The 14754-nt window shown below is 32.7% G+C and overlaps 1 protein-coding gene across 1 annotated transcript in view; it reads left to right on the top strand.

Moving 5' to 3' along the window:
* Positions 1 to 1683: 1683 nt before the first annotated feature.
* The window catches only part of LOC106460336 (UPF0668 protein C10orf76 homolog), a 59761-nt gene continuing 46690 nt past the window's right edge, over positions 1684 to 14754 (top strand). The window contains exons 1-2 of the mRNA XM_022387034.1: positions 1684 to 1880; positions 4874 to 4984. Coding sequence (XP_022242742.1) covers positions 4907 to 4984 — 78 coding nt within the window. The 5' untranslated portion in view covers positions 1684 to 1880; positions 4874 to 4906. The remainder of the gene's footprint in view (positions 1881 to 4873; positions 4985 to 14754) is intronic.

Raw genomic sequence — 14754 nt, 5'->3', positions numbered from 1 at the left:
TTTTACCAGGTCCCCCCCAAGTGGAAAAAAAAAGGAGGGGTTTGTTCTTTTTTTAAAATATTAAAGGGGGGGGGGGGGTGAAGATGTCACAAAAAGCATAATTTTAGGTTTTGTTTTAACAATTACTTTGCCTTATTTCTGCTAATTTACATGGGATTTGGTACAAAGATACTTTTTTTTACAGATCCCATACATATACATACAAAAATGTGGGATATGCCTATTTTTGGTTATTTTAGGGGAGTCAAAAAGTTAAATCAACCCACAATTTTAAGAGTTTGGTCAGTTACTTAGCCTTATTTTAACCAGTTTACATGGTATTTGGATCAAAGATACCTGGCAAATGGATCTCTGTGAATTATGATAGTTTTGAGATGATACACACCTCTACACACAGTTAAGCTATCTTCCTCATGCATCTGCCTCAAGAGATTTGCATGCCATTAGCCTTTAGGCAACTCCCACCTAATTTCATGAGATATCTTGTGAATTGTGGTAGTGCATAATAATGTTATAATGCAGCAAAAACTCTTCCACCAATAGGGTGACACACTTCCTTGCACATTTTATTTTTTCCTTTTCAATTTAATGAGACTTGTGAAGTTTAAGGAACTTAATTTCCTACTCCTTTTTTTTTCTACAAACTAAGAGCTCACTAGTTCATGTAACATCTACTACTTGTGTGAGTGAATACTTTCCTCACAAAGGTTATATAACAACTATGGCTTATGGAAGTACATGTTGACTTGGGATGACTTGATGGCCATTGTGCATAACATAGTGTTCCTTCCCCTCGTTTTGAGGAGAGAATAAAGGGTACAAATCTAATTGTTTCTGCATCCTTGTTATGTTTTGAAACTTCTCTCCCTCTCGAAGAGAAACCTTAAATTTTCTCACATTATCGGATCATAATTTCATGTAGGTACCATTCTTTCTCTTTCCCATGATACCTCTTGTTCCTTACTTCTTAATCCTAACCCTAGCTAATTTTGTTTACTTTTTCCTTGACCAATTATGTTCTTGTAACCTCAAGGCTCATCCTCCCCATCTACCTGATTCTTATATCTTGTTGTCATGTGCTCTTTGGCAACCTCCCCAAACAATGAGCTAATATGCAGTGCAGTACTAATGGGAAGCCACATGGCATATCATACCAAGAACTTCACTGAAAAAGTCTGCATGGATCTCTGGCAAGAACTATTGTGTATTAGCTCAGTGCATAAGGTGCTGTTATCTACTGTTTGCTAATGGGTGTTCTTCATGATATGTAGAGCATTGTTTTTAATCTTTCTTTTGTTCAGTGTATCAACTTGTGTAAATAAATGAGAAACAGACAGAGATTGTTTAACTGATGATATTTTATTCTATGGTGAATAAGGTTTCATTTCGTGTCAAAGGAAAATTTACAGGGTTGTGATTTTAAGCATATTCACAAATAAGAAAATTGTTGTTGTGAATAAAATGAGCTGGGTGGTGTTATTTTTAATTTCTCGGCAATCGTTTTCCCATGATTGGGAAATTCAAAAATTCTACTGATTCAAATTGTCACCTGATTATGCAATAATCGGCCTAATTCCGATTGTCAAACCTAATATTGGTAAAACACTGCATAATATAAAATAATAACTTTAAATGAACACAAAACAATGATTCTTTGACCTATTTCTGTCTATAACAGCCAGCTCTGCTGAGGCAGAGAGAGAATTCAGCAAGATGAAGATGATTAAGACCAATTTCAGATCTTGTCTGGGAGCTGACAGGATCACTGATCACCTTCTGGTCATGCTCCACTCATCTTCAATAAGTTAATTTGATCCAATAACAACTATCCACTTCACACAAGGAGACCAACTGTTGGGAGGGTCCAGATTGAGAAGCAGGTGCAGTAGAATGAAGAAGGGGATGAAGGAAGAATACAAGAAATGAATGTTGGGATATCATCGGGCACTAACACTGATGCATGCTAGATTTCCTTCAATTATTTATTTTGATTAAGAAAGGACGTTACTTTAATTTTAATTCATTACCACCTAAGCCATTTTACAGCTATTTACATGTTTTCCATATATTGCTAATTTGAGGATTTTGTTTATTTCAAGTTAATGAATGACTAATTAACAGTTTTTTCAGGATATGAAATAACTGATAAAGAACTGATTACTATAAAATTAGTGGTAATATAAATTAAATGATTTTTCCATCTCTTCATCAAGTGTTTGACATTTTATTGACAAATGTGTGTCAGATAGATGGTAGTCGGTTACATGGAAACTGACAGTGATACAAAGATTTTATTTCATTATTTATTTGGATTAGGAAAGGACACTACTTTAAAAGGGTAACAAAGGAATAGATAACACTGCCAGTAATGCATAGATTTTCTTTCATTATTTACTTGGATTAGGAAAAGACACTACTTTAAAAGGGTAACAAAGGAATAGATAACACTGCCAGTAATGCATAGATTTTCTTTCATTATTTATTTGGATTAGGAAAGGACATTACTGTTATACCATGCTTAAGAGAGAAATTAAATATCATATGTGAAGTAATAATCATTTAAGTAGTCTGAAAAAAAAGTGAAATTGCTTGACTTGTGTTGTTGTTTTTTTTTGCATGAAATATGAGTTCACAACAAAATAAATTGAGGTATTTTGGTATCTTTGGTTTCAATTTACGTAACATTCACTATTTAATTCAATGATTTTTCTGATAACCTCCACTGTAGAATACGTCTTATTATAAGCTATAGGATTTCCCCTAAAACTGCTTGCAGGTTTTTAAAAATGCATGTTTTGGAGGCTTGGCTAGCTCCCTAAAAAAAGTTAAGCATAAGCCATGTTAGAACTTACACACTCATTTATAAAACTCTATTTTCTTGTATATTTAAAATAAATTGATTATATGATGTGTCAGATGACAACTTGAGACTTATCAGTGCAGAGATATGGTTAATCTGCAAAATACTGGGTGAAAAGAAGGATTTCTGTGACTTTCAAACAGGTATAATATAAGATGCCCATATAGCAGGTACTTTGTTATCAAAGAATATTTCTTTAATCAAATGCTTATAAAAACCTGTCTTCAGACCATATCAGTAATAAATCAAAAAGGAATATGTCTGCCAGCAGAAAAATCCGTGGCCATCAACTGAGGGTAACAGATTGAGAAAAAGTATACATACTAGAGAGGCCTGTAACGTATAACAGGTGTTGGGGACTACATCCAAATTAATCAGTTCTCTCAAAGGTGATCTGTGGTGGATCATTTTCAACTTTATCTTGCAAGAGCCAAAAACTCACAACCATCAAAAACACTTATCTCTGATGTGAACAAGGTAGCATGGCTTCAGTGGTACATAGAGCAAACTATAAGCTTATAATGATTGAAACCATGTGATGTTGTTCTATAAGTTGCATTTCACTCTTTTTCTGCCCTGATGATAGAGCATAAATTTGTAAAAAAAGTATTACTTAAGACACTTTACCTTTCTTATGTTGCTCCAATAGTGCAAGTGGCTTGAGGTGGCACAATGGTGTAAGAAATATTCTTGGAGCAAGGGTTTAATTTTTTATTCTTTTTAATTGGCAAGTAACATTCACCTTAAAGCTGAATCGTTTTTTTTACCACATATTTCTGCATTTTTACCCTAATTAAGAAAACTCTTCATATACTAATGCCACAGTCTACCATGCTCACATATTTTTAGTACTGGTTCAGAAAATAGCAGTAATTTCAGTTACCTTCCTTGGCTAGACTAAGTCATTGAAATGCCACCATAATCATCAGTCAGTATATGTGAACCATTTGAATATTACTCTCCTCAATGACTAGGCTACAATCAAACAAGGTCTTTGTGGAGACTGTCAAATATCAAGTCCTTGTTATTATTGCCACAAAAAGTGGTCTAACCTGTTATTAAATGGAGATTTTATTCAAGATGCTAGTTAATGTACAAGTTCCAATTAATATAAATTAATGAGTTATTGTTTAGTACAGTTCTTTTATACCTGTGCAGTAGAACAGACATGTTTCATCATATGCAAATGTGGAAATTTTCAGTCTTTTATTGACCAATGAAGTTGCCCAGAATATAACATTAATAGCAATGCCAAAATATTTTGACCCATTGATCATAGCTATTAAAAGGTATATGTATCATTGTCTGTGACCTTTAATTGAGCTAAAATGTTTTTCAAAACATATTTTTTGTCCTCAATGTAATTGGCATTTAGTAATTATCAAGAATAAAAGATGTATGATCAAAGGATATATGAATAATTTTGAGATTTTGAAAATGCAAGAAGAATTTGAATCATGGAAAAGTAGAAAAATGCAAAAGGTCAAAAACTAGGAAGGAAAAAGAACAAAGAAAAAAAAAGGACAAGAAACTGTATATTGACTACTGTGTTTTTTTCACAAATGCAGCTACACCATTTCTCTGTCGTCCACCAGTTCAGACAGGGTGAAAAATTTAATAAACCTTGAGTGTGTATACAATGAAAAATATATGTTTTTTTTTAGAAGAATGTGTACCTCTTGTAACCATACTTTTCTTTTTGATAGATTATAAACTAATGTAATAGCTTAGTTTAAAAAATGTACAGACGTGTGTTAGAAATGGTCTGTCCTGTTGGTCTTTCACATTTAAGTGTAATTAAAAATCATTCGTTTTATATATTGAGCTTTATTGTTAGTCTTATTGGACAAGATAATGCCTGCTTTTAAATTATACAGATGGACTGTATGTATAATGTTGTGAACCACTGAAAAAATGATCCATATAAAGTTTTAACAATTTGCATGGTAAACAAGCAAAAAATCAAACGAGAATTTATATTTTCTAAATATCCTTTTTTCTTTTTCTAATCAGCTGTATATCTGGCTTGCAGTGTGTCAACCTTAGATGATGGGGAAAAACCATGGATGCTCCAAAAAATCTCTCAAAGAGAAAGTGGTACAGATTTATGAAGCATTTTTTCGAGTAAGTAGCTCTATGTTTAATTTCTAATCAAGCTCATTTACATCTATTCTAATTTTCCATGACATTGAACACAATGTTTAATTTTTGTTTGCAAAATTAATTAAAGCCAAAACAGGAGTTTTGTATAGAGATTTTTTAGGCTAAATATAAAATAAAAATTTCAAACTATTTTTATCACTACAGAACATATGGCAGGAATCCATTTTTTTGTCTATAAAAGCAACTGCAATTCCATTGTGTTCACATACTGTGATTGTTTGCAGAGTAACGTAATTTGATATGTAAATAAACAATACTTTCCTGAAAAGGAAATGCATTTTATCGCACTGAGTGAAAGAAAAAGTTTTCTCACTAATGTTGAAAGTGTTAAGAACAACATGAAAACATCATAAAATGTGCTTGTGTTATTGAAACTCTTGCTCAAAAACACAAAAGCAACAGCTGGCAGATGATGAAGTTAATTTTAAAATCCAGCTTTATCATTCCTTCAGTAAGAGGTATGAAGCAAGGATACCAATTTGTATTAAATAAGTAAAAATATCATGTATTTTAAGTAAAACCTAATATTGAAAAGAAATACAAATCATTAGGAACTAATTTATGAAATAGTTTGTTTTGATGTAATTACAATTGTTGTATTTTACTAGTGTGCTCAACTTAAGGTGGTACGTCATAGACACACATTAAAAGTTAAGGTGGATTTGTTTCACATATAACAGCTAACAACTAAACACAAAATAGTAACTGTGTCACATGCACTTCCTAGAACAAGGAGTTACAGTAGTTTCCAATATGGTACTTTATTTTACTTCTGCTCACATGAAGCTATTCTCATTTAGTGCTGCCCTCTATATACAATCACCAAGGTATCACCCATTCTCATTCTGTTTGTGGTCAAACATTAGAACTTCTTTATTGGGCCCATATGCTGCAGATACGTCTTATTGCATGTCATGTTGCAGATGCTTTCAACAACATTGTGGATCATCTTTCTTGACCACTTCAGGTTTATCACATGAAGTGGTCTCTAAATCTTCCATTTTCTTGTGGCTTTGCAATCAGAGTGGGACCTTTTCATTTGGATGCTTTTGCCACTTTCCTCAACACCCAGTTACATCATTTTTTTTTGTCTCTTGTTCCTCATCCACAGTCCCTGGAGGTGGATTCTCTCAGCTAGGATTGTACTATCTGTCTCCTTCCCATAGTAACTTTCCACTCCGTGTCCAATCCTTCTGATTGCTCCTTATTGGCCGGCACAACCTTGATTTTCTTTTCTTCTTCTGCTCCAAATGACCCCCTTTTCTCTCTTCTTTTCACTCCATCCTTCCTCTGTCAACCTCGGTCCCCGGACCTTTATCTTGCCCCTTCACATCCTCTGACTTCACACCTGGTCCATTGCAAGGAGATACATGCACTCCAGCCTCTGTGAGGTCCTATCCAGAGGATGATGTTGCACAGGTTACACCCTGCTACTCCTGACGATCCACCTTGGTAAGGTTGGGCCCAAGAGGATGATGATGTACAGGATAGCATGGCAAGGGTTGTATGGGACATCCCACTGAAGTTGTCTTCAGATGGAGGCTAATCCCACCAATCTCAATGTATACCCACATCAATTTGCCTTCCAAGGCAACAATCAACTACAATGTATGTTGTTCAATGTTTAAATGGCCCGATGGTTACAGTGCTTGACATGCAATGTTCAGGTCACAGGATTAAAATTCATCACTGAATATGTTTGCCATTTCAGTTATGAGAATGTTAAAATGTGACAGCCAATCCCACTGTTGTTAAAGGGTCGTCCAAAAGTTGGCAATGGATGATGTAGATTAATTGCCTTCCTTCTAATCTATCACTTCATGGCTAGCACAGATAGCCTTTGAGTAGATCTGTACAAAATTCAACAAACTATTTAAACTGTAAGTGGTGCAAAAGGAAATTAATAATTGTTTGGCAAAGTACACTGCTCAAAAATGTTAAAGAATAATCATAATTTGTAATATTATAGATATATCGTTGTTATAAAATTTTTAACCCTCCTCCATTACTTTTTTACTCCTATTAGTTCTCTGATGATCAGTCTAGTGATCTGAAACATAGTTGATTAGATATCCCTAAATGAACATTGAGAAGATGTGATTTCACATACTTATATTTCAAAATGTTTCATTTCATTACGGAGTATGGTTAACGTGAACAAAAAGAACAGCCTCACACTAATATTGCATGCTTAAAATGAAATTTTTCATAAGGTTATGCTTTCAGAGCACCTTCAGTAGTTTTGGGAAGTGGTTGGAAATCAAAGCTTGATTATTGGTTCAGGTTAATCAATTGATCATTGGTTATACAGAGGGTTGAGTGTGTTATATTAGAATGTCTTTGAATATGCAAATCATATGAAACCACATCCAGTATAAGGTCAGAGTGGAAAGGAACATATAACTATATTTTGAATTGTTTGATGTTTCACAGGTAGAGCAGGGCTCATAGTAGTAAAGTTACTAACTTAAAAAATGGTTTCTAAAATCCTTTTTTTTAAAGAAATGGTTCCTATGTTTCCTTTTTCAAGGTATATTTCTCTAAAGATTGGTATCTACACCAAATTTTCTCTTAGCCATACTCCATCCATAATCAAAACTGAAGAATGGTTATAGAAAATTACTCGTACTATCCTTTTGGCTCACATAAAGTTGCTAATTTGGTTCTTACCTCTGGAGTTTTTAGTTCATAAAATTTCTTACTTTACAACCTTTATTTCTATGATTACTGGTAGTGTGATGCCACCAAAATTTGGTCACTTTTCTGAAGCTTGCGTAACAGCCATTTCTGATGCAAAATATTCATAAACTCAGATCTTAAAGATGTGATCAGGTTGGCAATTTAGAATCTCCAACATAGGAATAACCCTGGTATTTAATGTCATTGGAAAACAAACATATGTGGATTAACTTAGGCACCAGGAATATCCATAGAGATCTACAACAAGTCTTACCCCAGCTGTGGTAAGCAAAGCGTAGTGTCATGTAACAAGTGAGAATCCACAAACATAAAGGTCAGTAGCAAAAGTTATCCATTTGCCCCAGGCAACAGTATGCAACATAATCAAGAAGAATCATCATCCAGAAAACCAACACAAATTACATGTACTCAACTTTCTTCCAGAACACAACCCTTCAACTGTTGCATATCTCGAACAGCTGGAGAATGAAAGGGATATTCATGCTATTCCATATGAATACATAGTTGTCAAGTCACCAGATGCAGTGCCTATGGATTTCTGTATAATAAAACCATTGAAAGGGGCACTGAGAAACTGCCATCCTTGCACACTAGATAAACCATGAAAATGCATCAGGAAGTGGTAAAACAATCAGAAAACACATGAAGTTAATTATCTTTCTCTCTTGTATTCACTATTTGACAGTATTCTTATTCACTGTAAAATTAATTCACATCCACTGTCTACTTTTTAGATTTTGTATAAGAAATGCATCTGAAGCAAATTGCAAGAAAGATTGGACACTTTGAAAATGTGATTTGTTTTATGAAAAATTCAGTCAATAAAAGTTAAACATTGTAATTTGTTAATGAACACATTAGCATGTGTGGGAATTTTTTTTTTCTGAAAATAAACAGACTATAACTTCCTAACACTTCTCTTCAACAATAAACATAATCATCTGAGTGATTTGGAAGATACTCATCAATCTGTCATTGTTTTCCTGGAACTACGCAACAAAGAAAACTTGTAGGAAGTAAAATGGGAATTAACCCTTTCACTATGGGTAGGTCAAATTGTGCAGTTGACTTTTTAGAGAGTTACTTTCAACATTTAAATAAACTACATTATTATTATGATATGCAAACAAACATGGCATCAAAATATATTTAATAAATCAAATTTTGATATAAATTTTAAGTTCTTAATTTTATAAGGAAATATTTAAAATATCCTCAATCTTACCCTAGTATAAGAATTGTGACTTGTTTTCTAGGTATACCCTTTTCTGTAATTTATTTACCACTCCTCCGAGAAGTATGGAATTTAACGTAAGTGAATTATTATAATAAAGTTATTACTGAGGCAAAGCATAATTTTTTATAGCCTTCAATCTTATTTGTTTATGGAGCCATAAAATAGAAAATCAGACCCACTTCCCTCACCAATCTGTCACATTCTTTCTTTCACAAATTGCCATTAGTTTTGTCTGATATTTAATACTATATTATTTATAACCAATAGAAAACCAAAGTTTTAATCTATCAAATGGCATATTATGATAAGTTATTTTCTGTACAAAGAATTGTCTGTTCCACATCCAGTTCAAACTTTATACCTATGGGAAACACATGAACAATCTTAGCTGAATTTTTAGTGGCTCTTATTGCATTGTTAGAAAGCCAGAAAAATGATGAGAGTTATAGGACACTGTTTCCTTTTTATGTGTTATATATTATTCTATTTTCTTTGTTGCATTATTTAATTAAATAGATTATTTAATATAGTAGTTCCATTAGCAATAAAAAAAGTAGGGGTAACTTTCATCGACAGTCTAAAGCAAAAAAAGAAAGATCAGGGTAAGTAATATATATTCTTTATTTATTATTCTAAGAGTAACCAAAATGTAAAAATTAGAAACTTATTAGGTTAGATAGGTAAGATAAAGAAAAATGATAACAATAATAAACATTTTTACATAATTTGATAGGGTAACGTAAGCTACACATTTGCCGAGTGATTTAAAACTTGTGTGGTGGGATTATTATTTAGACACATTTCAAAAGGCATTAAATTTGAATTAGAAACAGATGTGTGCTGTTATGAGCTTTAAGCTAATTAGGATAAGCAAATGTAATTTCATGTTGCAATTTGAAGTTGTTCTAGAAAGAAAAAAGGGTAATTTAGATTTAATATTTTTTATGGTGGTTATGAGGTCAGTTAAATTGACCAATCCTTTATAGAGTTAGAATAGAGAAAATAACATATAAAATATAATGTTTTACTGAAAAAATAAATGTTTGAAATTTATTTACTAGATTTTAAAGATTATACAAATAAAATTTGACAATTTGCAGATGAAGAAAACAATTTTTAATCCTAAAATGAAATCACTATGCACTTGAAGCAGTCAACACTTTGACTCCATATATTCATGGAGAAGTTTTTAGTGAAAATACGTTATTAAAAATTTATGACCTTTTTTTTTTGTCTACAAAAGACTTGTAATGTTTACTGAAAGCTTGCAAAATTTTGATACACGAAACATATTAGAAGTTATAGTATGGAAACTCTGAAGATCAATTTCGGGTCAAGAACTCAGCCAAGTTGACTGAAACTGTAGCTAGAGAGTTAATCAATAAACTGTTTAGATAAATTTGAGGAAAATGCAACTAGCCCTACAACCTTGATGGTGATTTGATCTACAAAATGTTGACATCTGATAGTTGGAATTATCAAATTCACCCTTATAGGTATATGTCTTTCTGCAGGGTTTATACACTGCATGCTACTCTTTAAGGTTAACTCCTAGTTTTGGAAGAAATCCAAAATGATTCCATGCTTTTGACATTTATTTTTGATTGGCTATGATCTGTATTTATAAATCAATACAAAATGCTGTTTTGTATGAGACTGAAATATCAACAAACTCGTGTGAACTGATATAGAAATTCCACAAAATGTTTGTTACGAATGTGAAATTCTCTGGAAAATAAAAGAAGTTTAGTACAATCATTTGTACTTGATTATAGAAAATTATCATCTAACAGTTGGTCATTTGGCTTTGTTGTCCATCCTTTGATTAATCTGTTTAATCAGAATTCTACTAATCCATAGTATCTGGAGTCTTTTATCATAATGTAACATCTCTCATATTTTCCCAGCTACAATATGTGTCACATTCTAGTAGGAAAATGAAGTGAATCTGGTTTCATATTCTCCCCAAATATGTGTAGCTGTCTGCAGGGTGAAACAAGGCTTATCTGTTAAAAAAATATTCTGGTTCACATGCTGTTATTTCATTGGCCATATTCTTCACACGTTTGCAGGTATATTCTTTTATGCCTTACTCAGAGTGGAATATATTCCTTAGGGGGATATAGAATATAGGCCAGAAGCTTTATGAAGTTGATTTCTAATAATTTGTACATTGTCATGACCTCCAGTTTTGATTCTGAACATCTGGTAATGTCTCAAATGCTGTACTATACATATGTAGTGAGTCAGAATAAACAGGTAGCAGTTGTCATTTTGTTTCATGGATGATGATCTGCCTTGTCCATATGTTCCAAAAACTATGCCATTGACTTAGATACAGTTCTATATTATTCTACCAATGTTTTGAGTTGGCTATAACATTATGGACAAAAAGGAACCATTTGATTTTTCAATGCTGTCCCTGCATACTCATCCCTGAGAAAATTAAAATCAACTTTTTATTTTTCAGGAAATCTTCTATTTCATTCTTGTACTCTTGTATTGTGCTGGACTCCATTACCACCAATTGCAACTCATTCCATAAGCTAATCACCCTTGTTAGAAAAATAAAACTGTCTTGACTTGGGCCTAATATATATTTCCGAAATCATAAATTTAACCTCTCATCCTATTGTATTCTCAATTTTGTACAAAGAAGTCACAGGCCTTTATCCTATTAGCTTCACAGATAATGTTTTGAACTTCAATAAGGTCACCTCTTACCCTTCTTTTTTTTCCAAATAAAATAAGTTAAGAGTTCTTAAGATAACCATTCCATCCCTATAATCATCCTAGTTGTCCCCCTCTGAACCTTTTCCAATAATTCAATATCCTTTCTTAGACAAGGAATTCAAAACTGTACTTTCCAAATGAGGACAAACTTATTTGTTCACTGACTCTATACAGAAGCAAAACATTCAGATGCCTTTTCTGGTTTCTAGCCTGGTTTGTGAATACTTTTGAGTATGTTGAACTGTGTGATTTACTTTAAAGAGATCATTGAGACAAGATTGTATGAGACCACTATATGTACTATAGGTTGAATGACTATTAATTTATATTTCAGATTACGTGACTTTTCTACAGATAACCAATTTTCATAACAGTGATATTGCTTTGTCATAGATATAGCACTGAAGTTCCAATTTAATCCAATTTTACCAGTGTAGTTTAAACATTAGAAAATGGAATACAGTTATGAGATTTGTTTGAAGAATCTAACTGTACAACACTGCTTTAAATGTGATCTAAGCTGTCACAGAAAACATGAAAAAACATTGTTTAAGTGCAGTCACCAAGATTGAAAAATGCTTTCTTGGAGGAAAATACTAAGAAAGGTGTTTATAATGGACAAAGAAGATCAAACATTGATGAGAGGAGCTGAGAAATATATATTTAACAATATAATTCCAAGTATCTTTTTCACATTGAAATCACAGATAATTATAAAAGAAATGAGTTTTGAATTGTGCAGTGAACAATTTGTTTCAGAAACATTTACTCACCTTTTGGTACAACAAAGAGCTATTACCTCATCCTATTGCCATGAAGATTTTTGCACAGGCCACAAGCCTTTAACAAAACTCCTATTCCTACACTTATTAACCCTTTTGCATTGGGTAGGTCAAAGTGTGCTTGTCATAAGCTTTTACAGAATTACATTTAAAATTGAATTAAACTACTTTATTATCAACGTGTATGAATAAATTTGGCATCAATATAGAGCTAATAAATCAAATTTCAATATTAAATATAATTTTAATTTTCTTAATTTTACAAGGACATTTTTTTTTAAATCTTCATTCCCTTTCTCCTCTGGTATGAAGATTGTGATATTTGCTTTCTAGGTCTTCCCTCTTCTCTAATCTATTTCCCACCTTTTCAAAAAGTACAGAATGTAACATAAATTACTTATTATAACATAGCTATTTATTTTGGTAGTACCATAAGTATGAAAAGTAGGCTAACTTTCATGGACAGTCAACAGCACAGAAAAAAAGAAGACCCAGGTAAGTACTGTAATTTTTATTTTTCGTCTGTATTCTTTATTTATTATTATAAAAGTAACTAAAATGTAAAAATTAGAAACTCTTTAGGTTAGACTAGGTAAAAATAAACAAAAAATAATAATAAAAAATTTTCACGTGGTATGCTCACGAGTAGCTCGAGTGGTATGTAATTTGATATGGTAATGTGAGCTCAGTGATTTACAATATGTGTGACAGGATTATTAGTTATACGTGGTTCAAAGGGCAATAAAACAACAAAATTTAAATATAGAGATGTATACTTTTACAACCTTTTAAAATGTTTAGGATAAACAATTGTGGTTTCCTGTTATAATTTGCAGTCATTTTAGAAAGAAAAAAGGAAATTTATAATTATACCCCAATTTTTTGTGGTGGTTACAAAGTAAGTAAAATTGACTGACCATGTATAAAGCTATAGTATAGAAAATAATACATAAAATAACAAGTTTTTCTTTTAAAAAACATTTGATATTTATTTTGTAGATTTTTAGGGATTATGCAAATGAAATTTAAAAATTTTTCGATGAAGAAAAGTATTTTTAATCTTAGCATGTTTATCATTCCATGGAAGAGGATGCTTGTCTACTTTATCGGATAACTTTTCATCAAGTTCATCATCTCAAAGTTTCTTTTGCCTCTCACTATCGACAGTCCCAGTGAGATCTTACAGACAAAGATGTGGATTACCTCTGACTCATTTGTGTCCCAATACTTACATCACATGGTGGTTTCTTCTGCATCTGCTATTTATTTGCCTTTAGTTGCCATTCTCTAGTCTTCCCAGAGACTAGTGAGGTATTAATTGTTTTCTTTTTACAGCCCCCTTATCTCCATTATTATATATCACTATCAGTGTATATATATTAGAGATGATGGAACTCACAAGGTGACTGGTGATGACTTATTGGGAATACTTCTTTTCCCTAAATCCACATTGAGTGATTTGGTTTAGAAAGTTTTAAGCCCATCTGCTCAATGTCTGCTGTTGAGATGGGGTTTTCCACAAGAATATATGTATATGGTTTTTCTACTAGATTGTACATCACATGATAAAAAGAAAACCTAGAGCATCAGGTTTTTACCTATTCTTGCACCTGGCTAATGCCTGTTATCCATAGTCACAGTAACCAATCACACAGTCTGTAAGTCCTTTTTATTTTGAGCACCTCTCTGGTTTTTGCCCTCATGTGAATTCCTCCTTCTTGTTTTGTTCTAGTGGAGTGAAGGAGTACCCTTGTTTCTCCAGTCTCAAGCTATTGGGAAGCTCAATATGGAGAGTTCCCATTAGACTGGTGTAATCCTGCTAGTTGTAGTACAGGTCACCTCATTACATTATGAACCAAGCCATTTCCAGTGGTTAAACAAACCTCACTTAAGTATACCTCCAATATGGAATAGCCTGACTTATTTCCCAAGCCATACTACACACACATGCTCAACTAACCAGCTGTGAGATGATGACTGGATGAGCAATCTTTTTTCCACTTACCAATGTGACACTTTAGCACCATGCAAAAGTATTTATACAATACCTTTTGCTCTACCACTTTTATTGGATGAAGAGTATTCCCTGCTTGAGATGGATGCAGTCTTCCACTGAGTGATGCACCTCGAGGTTACCCCCTTCCTATAGTGGGTGACACGTTTTATGGACTTTCCCTTTCTGACAGTATATTTTCAGAAAGGAGCTCCTTTTTGTAATTTCTTTATCTGCACTAGCTCCTCAATCAGAAGGGGGGGGGTAAATCTATCTTGAGTTAACA

Source organism: Limulus polyphemus, unplaced genomic scaffold, assembly GCF_000517525.1.
Source record: "Limulus polyphemus unplaced genomic scaffold, Limulus_polyphemus-2.1.2 Scaffold755, whole genome shotgun sequence".
Taxonomy (NCBI): domain Eukaryota; kingdom Metazoa; phylum Arthropoda; class Merostomata; order Xiphosura; family Limulidae; genus Limulus; species Limulus polyphemus.
The sequence above is the reverse complement of the archived record's forward strand: the minus strand, read 5'-3'. Positions and strand labels throughout refer to the sequence as shown.